At 47.1% G+C, this 19,059-nt stretch overlaps 1 protein-coding gene across 1 annotated transcript; it reads left to right on the plus strand.

Moving 5' to 3' along the window:
• The first annotated feature begins 13,432 nt into the window (after positions 1–13,432).
• AANAT (aralkylamine N-acetyltransferase) lies at positions 13,433–18,507 on the plus strand. Its single transcript, XM_024206742.2, has 3 exons — positions 13,433–13,589; positions 16,400–16,554; positions 17,915–18,507. The coding sequence occupies exons 1-3, from the start codon at positions 13,433–13,435 to the stop codon at positions 18,218–18,220; spliced, it is 618 nt and encodes a 205-aa protein (XP_024062510.1). The 3' UTR covers positions 18,221–18,507.
• The last annotated feature ends 552 nt before the right edge of the window (positions 18,508–19,059 follow it).

The following is a 19,059-nucleotide window of genomic DNA, read 5'->3' on the forward strand; positions in this document are numbered from 1 at the left end:
CATGTCAGTAAAGAGCAGCTCCCCTTTGGTTTGTGACTCTACAGGCTAGTGTTTGAGCTGCTTCAAAGATGGCATGCAGCTGCATAGCATCCTTGGTCCTAGAACAGTGCAAGAAGGATGTTCCACTAGTAGATCAGGGGAGTGGGCATTAGGACTCCTGGGCTCAATTCCTAACTCTGCCAATGACTTCCTGGAGAATCTTGGGTAAGTCAGACCAATGTGGTAAAAAATGGCCACTGATTTTGGGCTTGTCACTTTTGTAGGTACCCACATTAAAACATTTCAGGACCAATTTTCAGAACAGCTGAGGACCTGCAACGCCCATGTACCTCAGCTGGAGTTGTGATCACTCAGCATTTCTGCAAATGAAGCACGTAAAACTGGGCATCGAAACATGGAGACACCTTGAAATCAGTAACCATTTTAGAAAATGGTGGCCAGAACCTCATTGTGGCTTAAAATGCCCACGCCTATTAAAATACTTATCTACTGCAATGGGGGTGGTGTCAAGGTGTGACTAATGTTTGTAAAGTGCTGTTGGATCCTTGCATATAAGCTATCACCATCCTTGGCCTCTGCACAAAGGTGACATGTAAAATCAAGACAGGCTTCATATTTCTGGAGCCTGGATACTACACTGACGAGTACATTAGAAATGCAGATAGTTACATAGAGTTAAGTAAATGCCAAGTTTATTTACCATTAGGAAGAGTGGGTCAGATTCCCCGTTGGTGTAAATTGGCACATTGCTGGTGTAAACTGACTTCAGTGGAGCTGCTCCAGTTTGCACCAGTAGAGAATCTGAGGCAGACTTAATACAGTATTTCTTTGAGTGTTGGTTCCCCAGGTCAAATTAATGGCTGTGTACAAAGGCCAGGGCTCCCTCGATAAGGCTGCTCATGGGAATCAGTCTTGTGTGTGTGTGTTACAGCAAGGGATGCATTTCACAGGAGAAATTTACAATGGACCCTGATGGCAGTGGGAGTCTGATATCAATGGGCAGCCTTATTATGAAGAGCATAATAAGGAGGCAATGAAAAGCCAATTTATGTTTGCCAAGATTTTGTTCCTTATTTCTCTTGCTGAGCAACTTATGTTGACATCTTCTGTACCATAAAAAACACTCTTGTGCCATCTTGTGGCCAATGTAAATTGGCAGCTCATTGTAACTACACCTCTACCCCGATATAACGCTGTCCTCAGGAGCCAAAAAATCTTACCATGTTATAGAGGTGAAACCGTGTTATATCGAACTTGCTTTGACCCCCCCGGCGCCCCCCCCCCCCCCCCCCCCCCCCCCCCCGGGAGCGCTGCTTTACTGCGTTATATCCGAATTCATGTTATATTGGGTCGCGTTATATCGGGGTAGAGGTGTATCTACAATGGCCACCTCTAGCCATACAGGAAAATGTAGTAGGATAAATAGTGATCAGAGATAACAGGTCACATTATCTGCCTGCCTGGCTGTTCCATTGCCTGCATTTTAAGAGAATGTCAGAGGACAGGGATCCCCACTTACAGAAAGGTTGACAGGCATTTAACTTCAAATTGCCACCTATGAGAGAGCATCCCAGCCAGGACCTGTTCACTGTGTTTGACACATTTTAAAGGGTGGATGGTCACAGGTGTAGTTTAGGGTCTGATTTTGCTCCTATTGAAGTAAGTGATTCAACTTTCATTGACTTCATAGAAGTAGAGACAGGCCCACACACAACTGTGAAGCTCTTTGGTGCAAGAACTTTGTTGTGGTCCATGCCTGTAAAGCACTATGCATGGCCATGGCCCAACTTGTCTTCCCAGTGCCAGCCTGAGTAGCTGGGCTGATCATGGTGACATTCTGGACATGACAAGGGTCCCATGCCAGGATGCAGAGTTGCTCTGCATCCCTACTCCATCCTAATGGCTGGAGAAATCTCCATAGGAGGGGAATGAACTGGAGGCTCTACTGCTACATAGAGCCCTGGCTCCATCCCCAAGGACCACTGCACCAAGAACCTGCAAGGACCTGTACTCTGTGGCACGCACATGCTGCACTGCCTGCTGGTGTTTTCTGTCCAACTCCCACTGCATAGCTGATATGAAAGTGGAAGAGAGGGGAGGATTTTGGCCTATATAAGCAAATTATAAACACCCCCACTCCTGCACTGATGGGCTCACAGTCATCACAACTTACAAGCACTGGCTTAGCAGGCACTTATGGCTCTGGTTCAGCTCTGTAGCCGAGGACAGAACTACTGTGAGGTGAGCAGAACTACACACTGTTATGTATGAAAACCATTAGCACCAGGTTGGCAGGCTCAGCAGAATGCTCCAAGACTCAATCAATCATAGAATATCAGGGTTGGAAGGGACCTCAGGAAGTCATCTAGTCTAACCCCCTGCTCAAAGCAGGACCAATCCCCCAACTATTTTTCCCCCCATCCCTAAATGGCCCCCTCAAGAATTGAACTCTCAACCCTGGGTTTAGCAGGCCAATGCTCAAACCACGTGGACAATGAAACAGATTTCTTCTCTTGCAGTTAGAGCGACCCTTGTGGGTCAGGGCTGAAGGCCCTGAGAGCCTTGGTTGAGGGATGCAGGGTTAGTAGGCTGCCTTTACTTCACTGCTCATGCTTTGCTTGTTTCAAAGACTCAGACTGACACCCCTGCAACCAGATACCTTCTACCAGCCTGAGTCACTGACTACATTTATTATAAAAGCTGAGTCTCCCCAGTTGGGTATTACTTCATGCGTGGCCAGGGATAGATTTAAACACACACTTTCGTGTGTGTGCGCGCATGTGCACACTTGATGAAAAGTTTGTTTTATAAACTCCTGGAAATGGGGTCACTGGGGTTATTCACTGGTTTTAATCCTGCTGGTGAATTTAGTTTCCCCAGTAGGTGGCGCTCTGTACCAGTTCATCTGCCGCCTCCTAGCATCCAGCTCACTCGAAGTAATAAGTGCATTGACACTGGGCCCAGGCACTAGTCGCAGGTGACCTGCTCTGCTTGTATAAGATGCAGGATGACCCAGTAATAATTAGAGCCAAGCCCATGTCTCAAAGTTTTAACTTAAAACCAAATTGTCCTGAAGTTTTGGGGGCTCAGATTCAGAGTTTTGGTTTATGGCCCAGCTCTCCTGCAAACCCTTCTCTACTTTCCCTCCAGGCAGGGCCGGCTCTAGGCACCAGCAAAACAAGCTGGTGCTTGGGGCGGCACATTTTTAGGGGCGGCATGGCCGGCGCCAGAATGCCGCCCCTAAAAATGTGCCCCGGCCGCCGTAGCTCACCTCCGCTGCCGCTCGCGCGCCACTACTTGCCGTCCCTCCCAGGCTTGGGGAAGGGGCGGAGTTGAGGCGGGGCCGGGGGTGGGGGTAATTAAAAAACGGGGAGGGGGGGCGGCTAAAATTGTTTTTGCTTTGGGCAGCAAAAATCCTAGAGCCGGCCCTGCCTCCAGCGGCTCCTCTACAGCCTGCAGCAACCCCTCTCCTCCTTAACTACCTGGGTTGTACCTTGAGTTCACTATGACCTAGTTCAACTACTCTGGCCTGGGAGAGAAAAGCAAATGAGGCCAATCGGTTGGTGCCTGGGCCCTGGGGAGAAGAGAACAGAGGTGCTCACTCCAGTTCACTGGGGCCCTGTAAAGGAGGATACCTGGACTGGATATTGGTTTGTGTTGAAGCGGCTTCCCTTGCTTAGTTTAGGCAGAAATGGACAAAACTGGCCCCTGATTTTTGGGCCCTTGTCCCTGAATCATGACCATCGTTGGATCAGTTAATGATGACAGGATGGGCTTGTCTCTAGTTCATCAGTACCACGCTTTAACTGGCCATCAGTCAGGACAGAGCTCGGTCTCTGCCTATGCAGAGACCACCCAGGGGTCTCCTGCACAATGGTACATAGCCCAGCCACTGAATTGCCCTTGCCCCACTAGGGTTGGCTTCCTTAGGAATTTGCCCTGGAGCATTAGATGGTGAATCAGGCCACTGAAAGAGAGGGAAGAGGTAGGGAGGGATTTCCAAGCCAGAAAAAATTCTTAAAAAAACATCTTACAACCAAACTTTCAAGACCGAGAACTGAGCCTGCCGCCACATCTCATAGGCTGAGCCAGAATAATGGAGACAGGGACTGACAACCCTATTGGGACTCTTCTCTAGGCTGATCTTCAGCTGTGCCCTGCACAATGATTTGTGGGGTGCATACCTCCCTCCCCCCTTTTGCCTGCAGGAAAGCAGCTTTTGGAAAGCGGAACCCAGCTAAGCAAATAGGACTCCAAAGATCTGGACCAATGAAGTTCTGACTTTCCTGCATCAAATACGTTGTTTGACTGCTTCAGTTGTGCTGCCCAGAAAAAAAAAGCATACAGGCGTGGGGCAGCCTCTTCAACTACTAAGCAGCAATCCTAGGAAATCTTTAAATGCATTGAATACACTCCAAGCCTGGTGTGCTGCTGTGAATTTATTGCAGTAACAAGCAATCAAGTGATACTGACAACCCCATGCTGTGTTTTGGAGAAATGGTCATTAAAAGTCTGGAGGAGAGTTAGAAAAAACAATCATTAGAGCAAATTCTCCACTGGCATAAACTGGCACATCATTGACATCAATGCTACTGCATCGGTTTACACCAGCAGAAAATTTAGCCTACAGCTTTATTAGGTGCTAAATTCAATTACACAAGCAGGAAAGCTGGATAGTTGGTTCATTCCAACTATACTCTCTGTATCTGCGCAGGTTATAAAGTAAAAACACGCTGGCCAATGAAACGCAAGGTAGAAATATTACATCATCGGAACCCCTCTCACTGGCAGATCTGCCCTGTTACAGCAAGATACTGTTACACTGCAAATCTTAAAAGCTGCTTAAATCCTCATGGGTATCATAATCATAATGCATTACAGCAGAGAAGGGAAGAAAGGTGCATAGATCATTATGGCAGATGAGACCCCTTGGAGACTGGAGGCTGAATTTATAGATCAGTTAATTCCAAAGTGATGACAATAAAAGTGACGTAATTCTTTCCTTCTCCCCCGCAACCCCAAATTATAAACAAAACTGCCGGCTGGCTAAGTGGCTGGACCAATGGACAAAGAATGGTTGCAAACAGATGCAAAAATAACATCTCTGGGCCCTTTGAAGATGCTGTGGGAGCTGCTAAATATGTAAATCTCTGTAAATTTCCAGTGCTCCGATTCTAATAGAGTTTTTGACCCCTCCACAGCTGCTAGATAGCGACAGGGAGAAAGGGACTGGTTCAAAACACCCTGGTAAAATACAAACTGTCTCTGTACCATGGAAAGCAGGATGGCTTTAACCACATTCCAACATGCCCTGTTCTGTTTACTTGTAATGGGGGTAGGTTGGTTATTTTTAGTGCTAGTTGCTGAACATTTTGTTTTCTACTGGTTGGGTGTGGGTTGGGTTGTATTTCTGTTTGGATTCTATCAAAAATACTAAAAGAGAAAAATGGTTTATGCTGGGGGTCACTTTGATTGAGATTTGGAAGTTAAACACATCCTGACCTCCTCCAGCTTTTCTTTAGGCACCTATGGAGCCAGGTTCTGCTCTCCATTACTCCTGTTTTACATTAGTGTTACACTATTGACTTTAATGGAGTCACTTCATTTTTACATCAACTAATTCCAAACAGGATCTGGCCCATGAGTTGTTGCTGATCTACTTGCAGGTACCTTCCTTTATGCTACCTTGTGTCTGGAATATTTTCTACTACCTTGTCTTGCCTCTAGGAGGGCAAAATCCTGATGACTTTACTCATGCAATAAATCTCACTGCAGCCTTGCTCCTTAAATTGTAAGCTCCTTAGGGCAGAAACCTTAAGTCTGATTCTGATTTCACAAATTTTACATCATTGTAACTCTATTGACATCATTCGAGTTACTCCAGGTTGACACCAGCGTCGAGAACCACGATGGCCATTTGTCTGTGTGTTTTGTAAAGCATCTTGCAGACTGATGCTGCTGTATAAGTAGTTTTAGTCTGAAAACAACCCTCCTGCCCCTAAGTGCTACTAATTTCCTGATGCTTCTCTTTTCACAATCCAAGCCTGGTAACATGTTCCTGGTTCTGCTTTCCTAGGACTGGACCAAATTCTGCTCTCTCTCATGCTGGTTTTACAGCAGCATGACTGCCATGGCGTCAATAGTGTTATCTTTTCACGTAAGTCAGAGTAAACTTGGACTCCCTGTATTTCATTTTGTAAGTCCCACTAGTCCATTTCTTGCTTTGCTGGGGATTGATAAACTATTCTACCTGTATTTGCCTACAGCCAAAACACAGCGATTGACTGATGGCTAAAAGCTCTGCAAAGAACACTACTTTTCTTCAACCCACTGGGTCAAATGCAGCCCCAGTCTGTGATGCAGCTGCAGTCTGTGATTGCACCAAAAGCAATGAAGTTACATCCGCTTTCACCCTGGCTGAATTTAGCTCATTTAAGGGTGCAAAGCCTGTTTAAATAAATGTAAAGTGACTTCAAATGAATCTAGAGCAGACCCTAATTGTATTACATATTGATGTATTATTTCATGTTTTCTAGCTATGCATCTAGTCATTGGCTCTATCTACCTGAGACATGCAAGCAGCACTGAGTATCTAGCAATCAGCTAAAATGCTTTATCCCCCTGCAGACAATCACGCCAGGAAAGAAAAGCCTCATAGGATGCTTTTGCTGGCATGTCACCTTAAAGCCTCTCACCTTTCTCTGTGACTCATCAGGGTTTATAAACTTCTTAAAATTTCATCACGTGCTCTATAAATAACAAATATATAAGCAAGAGCTTTGTAAGTCGCAGCAGACTAAAAGCAGTAGGCAGGTCAAAATTCACTGCTGTCTGTTTTCTCCTCTCTCCACTGGCAGGAAGACTGCAAGACCAGACCACGCCATCCAGAAGAACAACTTTCGGAGTTCTTACAAGAAACCGTATTCCACACACGCCTACAGGTAATTGTCTGCATTTCTACTGTAATACGTGGGGTACTGATTTTCTAGAGTGGAAAGCAGCCTTTAAAGAGGCCATCCTACTTTCCTATAATTGCACATGGTGCATTGTCTTGTAGAGCACGGAGCTTTGTTAAATTAAAATTTGCTTGCATAGACTTTGATTAGAATGTGGATCCCACCATACTCCTCCCCCCCCCCCCCACACACACTTTTAAAATCTGAGTGTGATGAGTCTTTGCAGTGAAAACTCCACATTTTTGATCTGGGAATAGACAGGGCTTTACTGGAAGAAGAATTTGCAGACCTAAAATTGTGGTTTGTGATGCAAACAAACCCTCAAGGTTTCTAAAAGGTCTGAACCTTCAAACCCCAATCCAAATAGATGTACACAATAGAATAAAGAAAACATTGGCTTGAGTTGCCTGTCAGTGTGTATTATGAGCATGCTGGTTTATTTACGCATGGGCACATGCATCTCCATGTACTATATGAACGTTTAGATTCCTTCAGTACATGAATGTAAGTAAGAGATAATATTTACATGTTCAGCCTTGGGCAAGTCAGGTCACTGCTGCATGCCTCAGTTTCCCCAAGTTTGAAATGGGATAATGATAGAGCTGGGTGGGAAATGGTTTCCCCATCCCATGAACATTTGAGATTGACAAATTTTCCCAGCCTGAATTTTAACAAAAAAGTCAAAATCTTGACAATTTTAGCAAACTGGAAGTCCTTAAAAAATTGAAATGTTCCACTTTTTAAATTAAAAATGGTCAAAACATTTTGAAATGATCAAAAGCCATTTACACTAATTAGCTTACATTTCAAACCAAAAAATGTCATTTCAAACCAGAGAATGAAAAGGAAAGCAAAAAAAGGGCAGCCTTTTCTCAGTATCACTGACTTTTGTCCTAGACGGTCCCCAGTAGTGATCTTGGGCGGGCTTGCCAAAGCTGCCTGGCAGATTTAGATGCTGAATTCCCATTAATTTCTATTGAAAATTGAGTGTCCAAATCCCTTAGGTGGTTTTGAAAAATCCCACCCCTTGTCTATAAAAGTCTCCACCTCAGACATCCTAACATTAGTGATACTGTATGTGTCTTTATATGGTACAGTAAAATCTCAGAGTTACAAACTGATCGGTCAACCACACATCTCATTTGGAACTGGAAGTACACAATCAGGCAGCAACAGAGATCAACTCTCCCCCCCCCCCCCAAAAAAAAAAAAAAACCACACACACCCCCCAAACTCAAAACCACAGATACAGCACAGTACTGTGTTAAACGTAAATTACTAAAAAATAAAAGGAAAGTTAAAAAAAATTGACGAAGTAAGAAAACTGCTTCTGTTCTTGTTTCATTTAAATTAAGATGGTTAAAATCAGCATTTTTCTCCTGCATAGTAAAGTTTTAAAGCTGTATTAAATCAATGTTCAGTTGTAAACTTTTGAAAGAACAACCAGAACATTTTTTTCGGAGTTATGAACATTTCAGAGTTACGAACAACCTTTATTCCCTAGGGGTTCGTAACTCTGAGGTTCTACTGTACTGGGCAGAGAACTGCTGGAAAGATTTCTGATGGAGTGGTTCCTTGCATGAGCTGACCAATAATTGACAAATTAATTTATCATGACACAAATACTGAGAAATATTAACAGGGAGTGAATTCCCACATCCATAGTGCCTATGACTGCTGCAAAATTGGCCCAGTACAATATTAATGATTCGTTGGGCCATATTTTGAAACCCTTACTCACGTTAAATAGTTCCTTGTTCTACAAAAAAATCCCACTGATGTCAATGGGACCACTCATGGAATAAGGTGTTACTTACTGTGAGTAAGGGGATGAGACTCTAGCTTTATATATTTACTTACATATTTTTCTAGGGCTTGATCTGGGGGTGCGCTGAGAACCTGCTCCAGGAGCTCAGCACCTCACAGGATGAAGCCATTGGTGTGTATATTTCAGTCTAAAGAAACTCTTATTGCATCCTCTGGGGTATATCTGATTGGACCATTAATCACCATAAATGGTTAATCCAATCAGTACAATTGACTCCATAAAATTCAATAGTAAATCTTACAAATACTATTAAAACCATAGACATTGTAACCTCTCCTAGTAGTTTGGCCATTGATATATTTTACCCTTAGTCTATGATCCAAAGGAACATGAAATATCCATTTCTAAAATTATCTTTGGAGTGAATTAAATTAGGACAAAGAGGCTCACAGTCCTTATTACACTCACATCTTGATGAATAGAAGTAACTTCTAAAGACATGTACAACAGAGGCATTAAATAATTAGCTGCATTTATACACAGAAAATAACTCTCACTGATAGAAATATACCTATCTCATAGAACTGGAAGGGACCTTGAAAGGTCATCTAGTCCAGTCCCCTGCCTTCACTAGCAGGACCAAGTACTGTCTCTGACCAAAAAAAATAAAATAAATAAAAATAAAAAATAAAGTCACCCCCGCCCCACAGATTCCTAAATGGCCCCCTCAAGGATTGAACTCACAAGCTGATCAGGACAATAATAAATAAAATGAGAATCAGGTGAACATTGGAATAAAAGGAGTGTTTAAAGAATTTTTAAAATAAAACCTGATCGCACCTGGCTTAAACAAGCACAGTTAAAAGATCTGGGGTGCTTAGAGAAGACATTGTCTGTCTGTTCATAGCCTGGGTCAAGTGTTAAATGGTTACAGAGGGTCCTGTGGCACCTTTAAGACTAACAGAAGTATTGGGAGCATAAGCTTTCGTGGGTAAGAACCTCACTTCTTCAGATGCAAGGCTACCCCTCTGATACTGTTAAATGGTTGTGACTATTAGACAAAGGACAATGGCACATGAACATTTTTGCAGTTCTCTTACTATAAATTCAGAGGGTGAAATTCTGGCCTCATTGAAGTTCATGGGAGTTTTGCCATTGATTTCCAGAGAGCCTGGATTTCACCCTTTGTCCACAGCAGTCAGAGTGGTAAGGGTATCACTGCAGGCTTCCGCACAGCAATCTCCTGTCACGTGTAAAAAGACCTCCAGGATTTAAGAGAGTTAATGTCCTAATCACTGTCTCATCGGATCTCTCCTCCAGTTCTTCTTTCGCTCTGCAAAGCACACTCACTGCACGCACACACACACACACACACACACGAATGTCACGTCGTCAGAGTTTGCTTCCAGAGCTCAGATGCTGGCATATTTGTGGAGAGACTGCATTAAACAACCACCACAGACACCCCAGGCCCCGCATAGTAAATATAGCAATTCACCGTAACTAGAGAAAATAGCAGCACTTGGCTAATAACACCATGCAGTCCTATTTTGGATGCACTGTGGCTGCTGGCAGCGCTTTTGTTTGTTTTGTTATTTCTGCAAATCCTATTAGCTTGTTGCCAGCCTATAATCGGAAGGGAAGGCCAGCACCTGTCGAACAATAATCGTCAGTGACCTGGTCTCATATTTATCACTAGAGTTGTAGCAATCCGTTATAATATTCAGCTGGCAAATAATTCAGAATGCACAGAAGTGCATTACACAGGGTCAGCTCTCAGGAAATATTACCTATGATCTCTGCCTGAGGGAGAAGTGATTTATCAGACATTTGCTCAAACTTTCTGCACACTTGTATCTAGTGTACAACAATCTGACAAATAGTTTTACTGATTTGGTTTGATATCTCTCTCTCTCTCTCACACACACACACACACACACACACAAGTTCGGGGCTATTCCAAACTAGGGATTTGGTTGGGCTATATGAAGTAGACCCTGCCTGATAAGTCAGGCAGAACTGGCTGTGTTTAGTCACTTGGGAGCTAGAGATAACCACAAGCTCTGAGTTCAGCAGCCTCATCAAAGAATTCCCTTTGTATTCAACACTGCCAAGGCCTGTCTCCTCTCTAGGAGGGACACTACAAGCCCATAAAAAGGGTTGGGGGCCAGTGGCAAAGTTCAAATCTGTGTCTGCAGCCAGCTCCCAACTTCCTCAGAGTTTGGATGGACTGAGTTTAGGGCCTCATCTCTGGAAGGAAACAGAAATCACTTTTAAATATATTCTCAAAATTTCCCTCTCTGAGTGGAGATTCACACTGCTGGGAGGTCCTACCACATCGTCACCTAGGGTCCTACGGCCAGCAGTGCTGTGCTTTTCTAATCTCCCGCCAGCTGGGCACTCACTACTCTGCTATTCCTTGCATAGCTCAGTCACACATGTAGCATTTGCTCTCTCACTGAAGCTGCCCTGTAAAACCATCGTAGGAATTTACTAGTCCAGGCCCGATATCTACATGATATCTAGGATATCTACCTCCACTTATACCCACCAGTTAGATGCATTTCCTGCTGCACTCCTCCCTTCCCACCCCTTGGCATCTAAATTAGACTCTCAGCCAGGGAAACAAAGGTGAGGAGTAAAGACGTGTCTAAGGTTCACCTCAACCAGCTACATCAAAATACTACAACTTGTCCTCTCTACATTAGGCTGTTGCACCATCTTAGCTAATGTGTGTTAACTCTCTGGTTGTAAACCACAGGTTCTTCCTAGTATAGACACAGCCAGGGAAAGTACAGCAGAGTCGACGCTGGTGTAAGTTATCTGCTGAAGGGGCTAGAAATAGATGTACATCACAACAGCTTAGGCTCATCCCTGAATTTGGCCCAGATTGTCTACTGTGTATACGCTAGAGAACCTCAGCAATCTCTAGAGAGAGAAATCTGTGTAGATAGATAAACGGATCTGTAAAGCTGAGCAAACTCCGAGGAGCTTTGGAGAGAATCCAGGAAGCCACATGAACCCTTGGCTGGAGATTTTTCGGCTGTTGCTAACCCACAGTGCATTCCAGTGGCAGGCCCTGTAGCCGCTGCTGTATCATTACAGACAGTGCTACACAGCATCTGCAGATAAATTCCAGCATTTCTCCCAAAGTCTGAGCAACAGCTGAAGCTTCCCATCAGCCATTTATCTCTGGCAACTGAGAGCCACAGAACTAATGCCAGCATCTCAACCTGCCCTCACTAATGGAGTCACTTGTGGACTCCGCTTGCCCCTGACAATCTACCCAGGGAACCCGCTAACACAGATGCTGAAAAAGTTAGAGTCACCTCTAGCCTGGGGGGATTCAAAAGACAGCCTGTACCGGTGCATACTGTTCCCTTCCCAGTGTATTCTCTGCCCATGCACATGACATTTGCCCACACCTTTATATGCACTCCATCTGCAGCTCATTTATACCATAGGAAATGCATTTCCTCCATCTTAACTAATCCAGACTGGAGCACACAGGAGGCTGGGGGCAGTCTGGAAGCAGGTGGGCAAACCTGCCCCACAAAAGGGCACTCAGCAGCACTGCCCAGGAGAGGGCAGAGATCAGAACGTGTGTGCCTGAGAATAGAGAAGACAATGCCAGCCCTACACTTCCAGGAAGAGGCAGTTGCTTGGGGGTGGCTCTTCTCATCCAGGCATGGACACTCCAGATAGGCAATTTTTCTGCCAGTAGCTGCTGAGGCTAAGAAAGCTGCTTGCAGGAGCTCTGTCCTGCTAAGGGGTTTTCCTGATAGGCTGAAGGAGGTTCCTTCTTTCAGCGACACCCTCTCCAAACCTTCAAGTTCTCTCCCAGACCAAGTGCCTCCAGAGTTCATTCACATTGCGGGTTACTCCCCACCCCCCTCGCCCCCTGCCTTGACCCCACTTCCTCCTCTTCTCAAAGGGGAAAAAGCATTGGGCTCTGAGCCCCTCCACTCAGCTCATTAATTACACGATTACCATAAGAGCTTCCCAGAAAGCAGAAGATTGGCTTGACAGCATTAAGGGCCCAATCCTGCAAGCTGCTCAGGGTCTCCTGCGAGGGGTTGAACTCCAACGCAAGCCAGAGAGTTGTGGGTGCTCAACACTCAGCAGGAGAGACTCAGCGCCAGGCAGGATCAGGCCCTAAGAGCGCTTTGTTGAGTCACCAGATCCAGCTTTTTGGTGACCTTAGAGCCACCTTCCCTCCCCCCCGCTCACGTCAGCGCATAACCCCGCCCGTCTCACCACTTAACCCCGCTGGCTGGGCCCCAGGCTGTAAAAGCCATTTCTCATCCCTCCGCTCTGTCATTAGCGCTCAGCGCCTCAGCAGCCAGGTGGCTGGCTTTTGTTCCTATGCTTCAGCTGTCTGGCAGGTGGGAGTTGTTTCTGTGACCTGTCCCATGCCAGAGCCCCATTGCTATGAGCGGAGGCCCCGCATTTGCATTGTGGCGGCGATTATGTCTGAGAACCCGAGCGCGTTTGCGCTGACAGGCTGGGTGGCCGTGCAGGCTCATGCAGGGCACGGCGTGCATATATAGCGAGGGAGGCAGGCTGCCTAATCCAGTATGTGCTTGGCAGGTATTTTTGGCCGGTTGGCTGATCCCGCTGGAACATATTTACTGAAATAGTAACTCGCTGACGACACCGGTGGCCAAACGGAGGAGAAGTTTACAGAGGACACCAGAAATAACGGAGGATGTCCGTGATCAGCGCCTTGCCTTTCCTGAAGCCCATTCACCTGAGGCCTCCGCGGAGCTCGCCCGGACGCCAACGCCGCCACACGCTTCCCGCCAGCGAGTTCCGGTGCCTCACTCCCGAGGATGCAATCAGCGTATTTGAGATTGAGAGAGAAGGTAAGAGCCCTCCTTCCCCACTAGCCATCTGCCTCAGTCCTGCTCAGCCAAAGAAACCACAGTACTGCCCCAGGCCTTAATTCAGAAATACACCTGGCACTGGCGTGCAAGTGGAAACGTCTCTCCTTCTGCAGGGGACCAGGGCTTAGCACCGCAGGCAGGAACAGCGGAGAGTCGTTATAGCATCTATCTTAGAAGCTGGGGCCCAAAGTGCTTTACAGAGCTAACAAAGTAGCAATGGAGACACAAATGGAAAGAGAATGAGTGACCCGTTTACCTCTCCCCCAGCATCTTTAGTGTCAGATCTGTTACAAGCCCCAGTCAGTCAATCTGTTTGCGAGGGTATTTGAAAAAACTCACCTTCCCCCGATAAAGACAGCCAGCACTCCCCCCTCTTCCCACAAGGACAGGGAGAATCAGAGGTGGAGGCAGCTTTAGGTGTGCTGGAAGCCAGGTGTTATAGGGTGGAACCCACTTAAGGGCCCGTTCCTGGTCCCAGTGGAGTCAATAGCAAAATTCCTAGACTCTACAGAGCCACACTGAAGTCACGTTTATTCACATACCAGCACCACTGTGCAGAGAGGCTCCCTGCAGCAAGGAAAGCAGCATGCGCCTTGGGGTACATTAGAAAGCACTTGGCCCTCTTATCCTGCCCTAGGAAGGGCTTTTCACCATAGCAGGGTCAGTAGGGCCAGATTCCACTGAGAACAAATAACCTTTTTCCTCCAGGTGGGGTGTTCCCTCCTTGCTGTGCGCTTCCGATACTGAACACTGAAGCCAGCTGGGATACAAACAGATTAGTCAGAATCAATTTTTCAGTCTTCGAACCCGAGAGTTACAGATCAAGTACTCACTGGAGCCAAGAGCATTTGTAGCTAGCCTAGTTCTTCTCATGAGATTTCTCTGGGTCTGCAAGACCTGCAAACCATGGACCGCATCACCACTCGGGTCTGGGCTGAGTTTGGCCCTTTGTTCCCTCTTGCGATAAATTTCAAAGGAAAGCCAGCAAACCTGCTAGAGAAGGGGGAGTAATTTCCATGCGACAGTCAGCAATGGCCAACGGCAAGAGACATCCTGGCATAAGCCTGTAATGTTCCAATGAGAACCTGCCACTTGCTGTGTAGAAGGGAGGGGTTTCTACTAGTGACGACAAGACCAGATTCTCCATCGTGTCATTTACACCCGTGCAAAGGGAGAACAAAGTGGATGTAAATACTTCCATGCTGATCTCCTTTGCACAGGTGTAAATGCCTGCACGAGATACAGGACAATGGAGAACCAGGCCTGGAAATCAAAGCTGGGAGCAGCCCAGAGCAGAGGGAGATAAGAGCAGAGGTAGTTACCAGAAGGCAATATATACTTCCCGCATTCTCAAACCCTAAACACAAAGGCTCAGATCCACAGATACTGACGTACCTAAACTCAAGACGTAGGCACCTAAATCCCAGTTTTGGCTTCACTGTGATGCACAAAACTCCCTAAATTCACTCAGGGCCTATGTTTTCAGAGCAAAAGTTCCCTAGGCACCTGTTTCTGCCTCTAAGCATGTGCACTGCTGCGTTCCTCCAGGCATGTCCTGCCTAAGCCCCAGAGCAATTCATGAATCAGGGGAAGACAGGCATTCGGCGCCCAATCCAGTAGGTGTGCTCAGAAGCTGACTCAGATCTGGTCCCATTCAAAATCCAGCTGGAAGAGGTAATGGTGATCATACTGACCACCGTATAACTTGACTGCAGAATCATTCTCTCAGTCTTGGGCCAGAGAGAGACAATGATTCTGTAGCCCAGTGGTTAGAGCGCTCCCGAGAGGTAGGGACCGCCAGCTGTTTGGTATGGGGCGAGGCAGGTGCCCCGTTGCTGTTCGGGGATCGCCAGCAGAGATAGGCACCTACCTCAGGGCTGCAGAGCACCTATGTCCAAGAGGAGTGGGGCTTAGCGCACACTTCTCTCATCGGAATCGCCCATTGACTACGTTAGGCAGCTCCGCTCTGAGCATGCTGGCTTTGTGGATCCCAGTCTAGGGCGCCTGGCTCTCCCTGTTCATTATATAGGGAATCTCGGTGCCTAACTCGGCTTTGTGGATTGCCAGGTGTGCCTGTGATTTTCGATGCACCTAAAAGTTAGGTGCTGGGAGGGTCAGTGTTGCAACCTCTAAGTCTCTTTGTAGATCCCACCCAAACTGCTTTTACCTCTAACCAGCTTTCCCTTTTATTGATCATTTCCCAAGCTGTAGAGATAATCATAACATTTCAAGACCAGTGTTTTCCAAATCAATTAGCAGGAACTTTGAAACTATATAAATATCTGTGGCTGGTTTTAAATTGCGTGCTAAATGCTGTAGGAGTGACTCAGAAAACCCGCAGGGAGAGCACAGTGAACTAGCGAGCCGTAAAGCAATGTCCCGGATCAGAGATGTACTGATCAGAGAACAGAGCAGGCACAGCTTCCTAGAACAGTTCTCCTGCTTGGGAGAGCCGAGGGCTTTGCTTTCTCAAGTGTGAAGTGCCCATCTTCTAAAAGGAAGTAACGTACAGAAGATGTATGGGTGAGAAGGGGAATCCCAGTTCTTTCTGGCTTCTCCTGGAAGGAGAGATTGACTTGAGCCACAAAAGTTCAGATCTGGATTCAAACTTCCCCAAAGTTCATGAGCACCTGGATCCAGGACTTTGGTTCACACCCCTCATGTTTGTTAAGCTCCAATTCCCAGCCCATCATCAATTAGTCTGAGGTTCTCCCAGCCAAGGGGAGGCTGCAGTGTAGCTCTGAGAGGCTGTTCCCTCTTGACATTGCCTTGTTTTTATTCTTCTCTAGCATTTATCTCCGTTTCGGGCGACTGCCCCCTTCACCTGGATGAGATCCGCCACTTTCTGAACCTGTGCCCTGAGCTGTCGCTTGGCTGGTTTGAAGAAGGCCGACTGGTGGCTTTCATTATAGGATCCCTTTGGGACCAAGAAAAACTCAGCCAGGTAAGAACCAGCTCCTGTTACTGCATCTTGTCTCCATTTCCTTTCCATGCTAGGGATGGAGAGGACGACGACGGAGCTTTGAGACAAGAGGGTGAAGTCCAACGTGCATAGGCATGACTGTAGTTATTGGGGGTTACTCCAAGGGAGCATGTGACCCGGGTGCTGAGCTGAGCACCCAAGTGCAGGGAAGGAGAGCAGGGGCTGCTCCAGGTACCTAATTAGTTCAGTTTGTAAGACACCCTTTTTATATTTATTTCAAAGGGGCGGGGGAGGCTCCATTCTCCAATGCCCTCCAGCTTTGCAGCCACAGCAGATGGGGCTGAACCAAGAGGGCTTTTCCGTTTCAGAGACATCCACAACTCTTGGGGCAACAGGGCTTTGGCTAAGTGCCAGAGTAAGGCAGGCTCTGTATTGCTCCCTGCATATGCAAATCCCCTCTTCTCTGTTCTAAGGGGCTGCCACCTTACAGACTAGAAACGGAGAGGTAAAAAATTCCCCCTCGGCACCTTTCATTCACAACGTGGCTACTATTGAAAGCCCAAACTCAACCCACTGTTAACTCCATCAAACTATTAACTGCAATACAAACAGGGCCATTCTCCTAGGGACAAAAACTTCCTGCTGATTCAGCCTCTCTCTTCTGCAAAGCACTTTACAAGCTAATCGATTTCTACAAGCAACCTGGAGTGAGTTCACTCCTGGAGAGAGCTCTCTTGCAGTATTAATTGCTACAGGACAAAAATAAGTAGAAGAACTGAGTTATTGCTTTGGTATTAAAATGTGTTTAATATTAAAAAAACAACCTCTTTACAATTACAAGTAATTAAAAGGGAAAGGGCTCTGTAAGCCTTTGCAGGGGAAGGAGCACCCTCTAATCAGTTAGAGCAGGAAACTAGGCGGCTGGACTCCTGGGGCGTATGCCTGGCTCTGTCACTGCCTCTCTGGCACCCTGGGCAAGTCACGTAGGATCTGATTTTCAGGAAGGGCTGAGCAGCCACAGCTCCAATCATTTGGAGATGGAGATTGGGGGGTGGGGACTGGGAGCTCAACACTGATCAATCAGGCCCTAACTGCTTCGTGCCTCAGTTTCCCCCTCTGTGAAATGGGGATGACTTCATCTATTCAGGGGTGTCATGAGCCTTTGGGTACTGTCTGCAAAGCACTTTGTACTTGGACAACACCTCCAGTAGATCAGGGGAGAGCCGCAGCTGGTGTGCATCTGCCTACTCCCATGGAAGCTGCTCATTCACACCAGCTGAGGATCTGGCCCATTACATCTGCAGCCCAGTCAAATGAGCGCTCGACACAGAATGAGCGAACCGCCAGTTGACACGCTTTCCTGTCTCCCCTCCCCCGGCAGGACGCACTGACTCTGCACAAGCCCGGTGGCACCACCGTGCACATCCACGCGCTGGCCGTGCACCGCACCTTCCGCCAGCAGGGCAAGGGCTCCATCCTGATGTGGCGCTACCTGCAGTACCTCCGCTGCCTGCCCTACGTGCGGCGGGCCGTGCTGATGTGCGAGGACTTCCTCATCCCCTTCTACCGGAAGTGCGGCTTCAAGGTGCGGGGCCCCTGCGAGGTCACCGTGGGCTCGCTGGCGTTCGTCGAGATGCAGTACCCCGTGCGCGGCCACGCCTTCATGCGCAGAAACAGCGGCTGCTGAGATGGCGCCTTCCCCCAGCTTCGACGCTTCTCAGGCAATGTTAGGGGCGGGCAGCCACGGACAGGGAGACAGAGCTGCGCAGCAGCAGCTGCTCTCCTTACAAGCAGCATCCGTGCTCACGGCTTACTTTTGTGCCTGCCTGGTATTCCAGCTGGCTGCCTTTTAACTAGTAGCTCCAGGCCCAGCCCACTTGCCTCTTAACTGCTCCTAGCGCTGACCCAGCCATCGAGCTTACAGATACGGAGCGAAAGGCAGCAGAACCACAGTAAGCACCCTTGCCTCTTCGGTCCAGAGCTCAACAGGCAGGCTCCATAAGGCTCCAGCTGTTGAGTTTGACCTCCCCAGGACAGGGGTACGTCAATCCTGGCTAGCCCAAGCCTCCCCTTTAGCCCCTGGCTTTAAAAGCAGCAGTGGGAGTAATAAAGCTCTGAGAGCATGTTATGCAATTATAGAGGTGGGAAAAAACATTGCTTGAGAAGCAGCACCACATGGATCAGTTCATCGATTCCCTGTTTTTGTTCTCTTTATCAAATGCTCCAAGGCCAATAACATGTGGCAGACACCTCTTGGGGTCTCTGCTGGGAAAAGCCGTCTGCGCCTTCTCATGCTAGTTGCTCGCTGCCATGTTCTGCTGTGATGCATTAAATGGAATCCGTTCTTGTACGTTCTGTACATATGTGAGATACATTCAGCTACGCTAGGCTCCAGCAAGTCCCCTTCCTCCCTCGCCCTCCTGCTGTTATAGGTTGACAACCAACGGACGTGTGAGAAATCCCATAATAATGTAGGCTCAGTGATGGCTACCCCTGCTCCAACAGACTAGGGCACCAACTTCCAAC

This window comes from Terrapene carolina, unplaced genomic scaffold, assembly GCF_002925995.2.
Source record: "Terrapene carolina triunguis isolate 2854851 unplaced genomic scaffold, T_m_triunguis-2.0 Scaffold192, whole genome shotgun sequence".
Classification (NCBI taxonomy): Eukaryota; Metazoa; Chordata; order Testudines; family Emydidae; genus Terrapene; species Terrapene triunguis.

What these genes read in the sequence shown, in the direction of transcription:
- AANAT (XM_024206742.2), top strand. Translation starts at nt 13,433, where the DNA reads ATGTCCGTGATCAGCGCCTTGCCTTTCCTGAAGCCCATTCACCTGAGG. An exon ending in ATTTGAGATTGAGAGAGAAG is followed by an intron (nt 13,590 to 16,399) that starts GTAAGAGCCCTC and finishes ATTCTTCTCTAG; the next exon opens with CATTTATCTCCGTTTCGGGC. An exon ending in ACCAAGAAAAACTCAGCCAG is followed by an intron (nt 16,555 to 17,914) that starts GTAAGAACCAGC and finishes CTCCCCCGGCAG; the next exon opens with GACGCACTGACTCTGCACAA.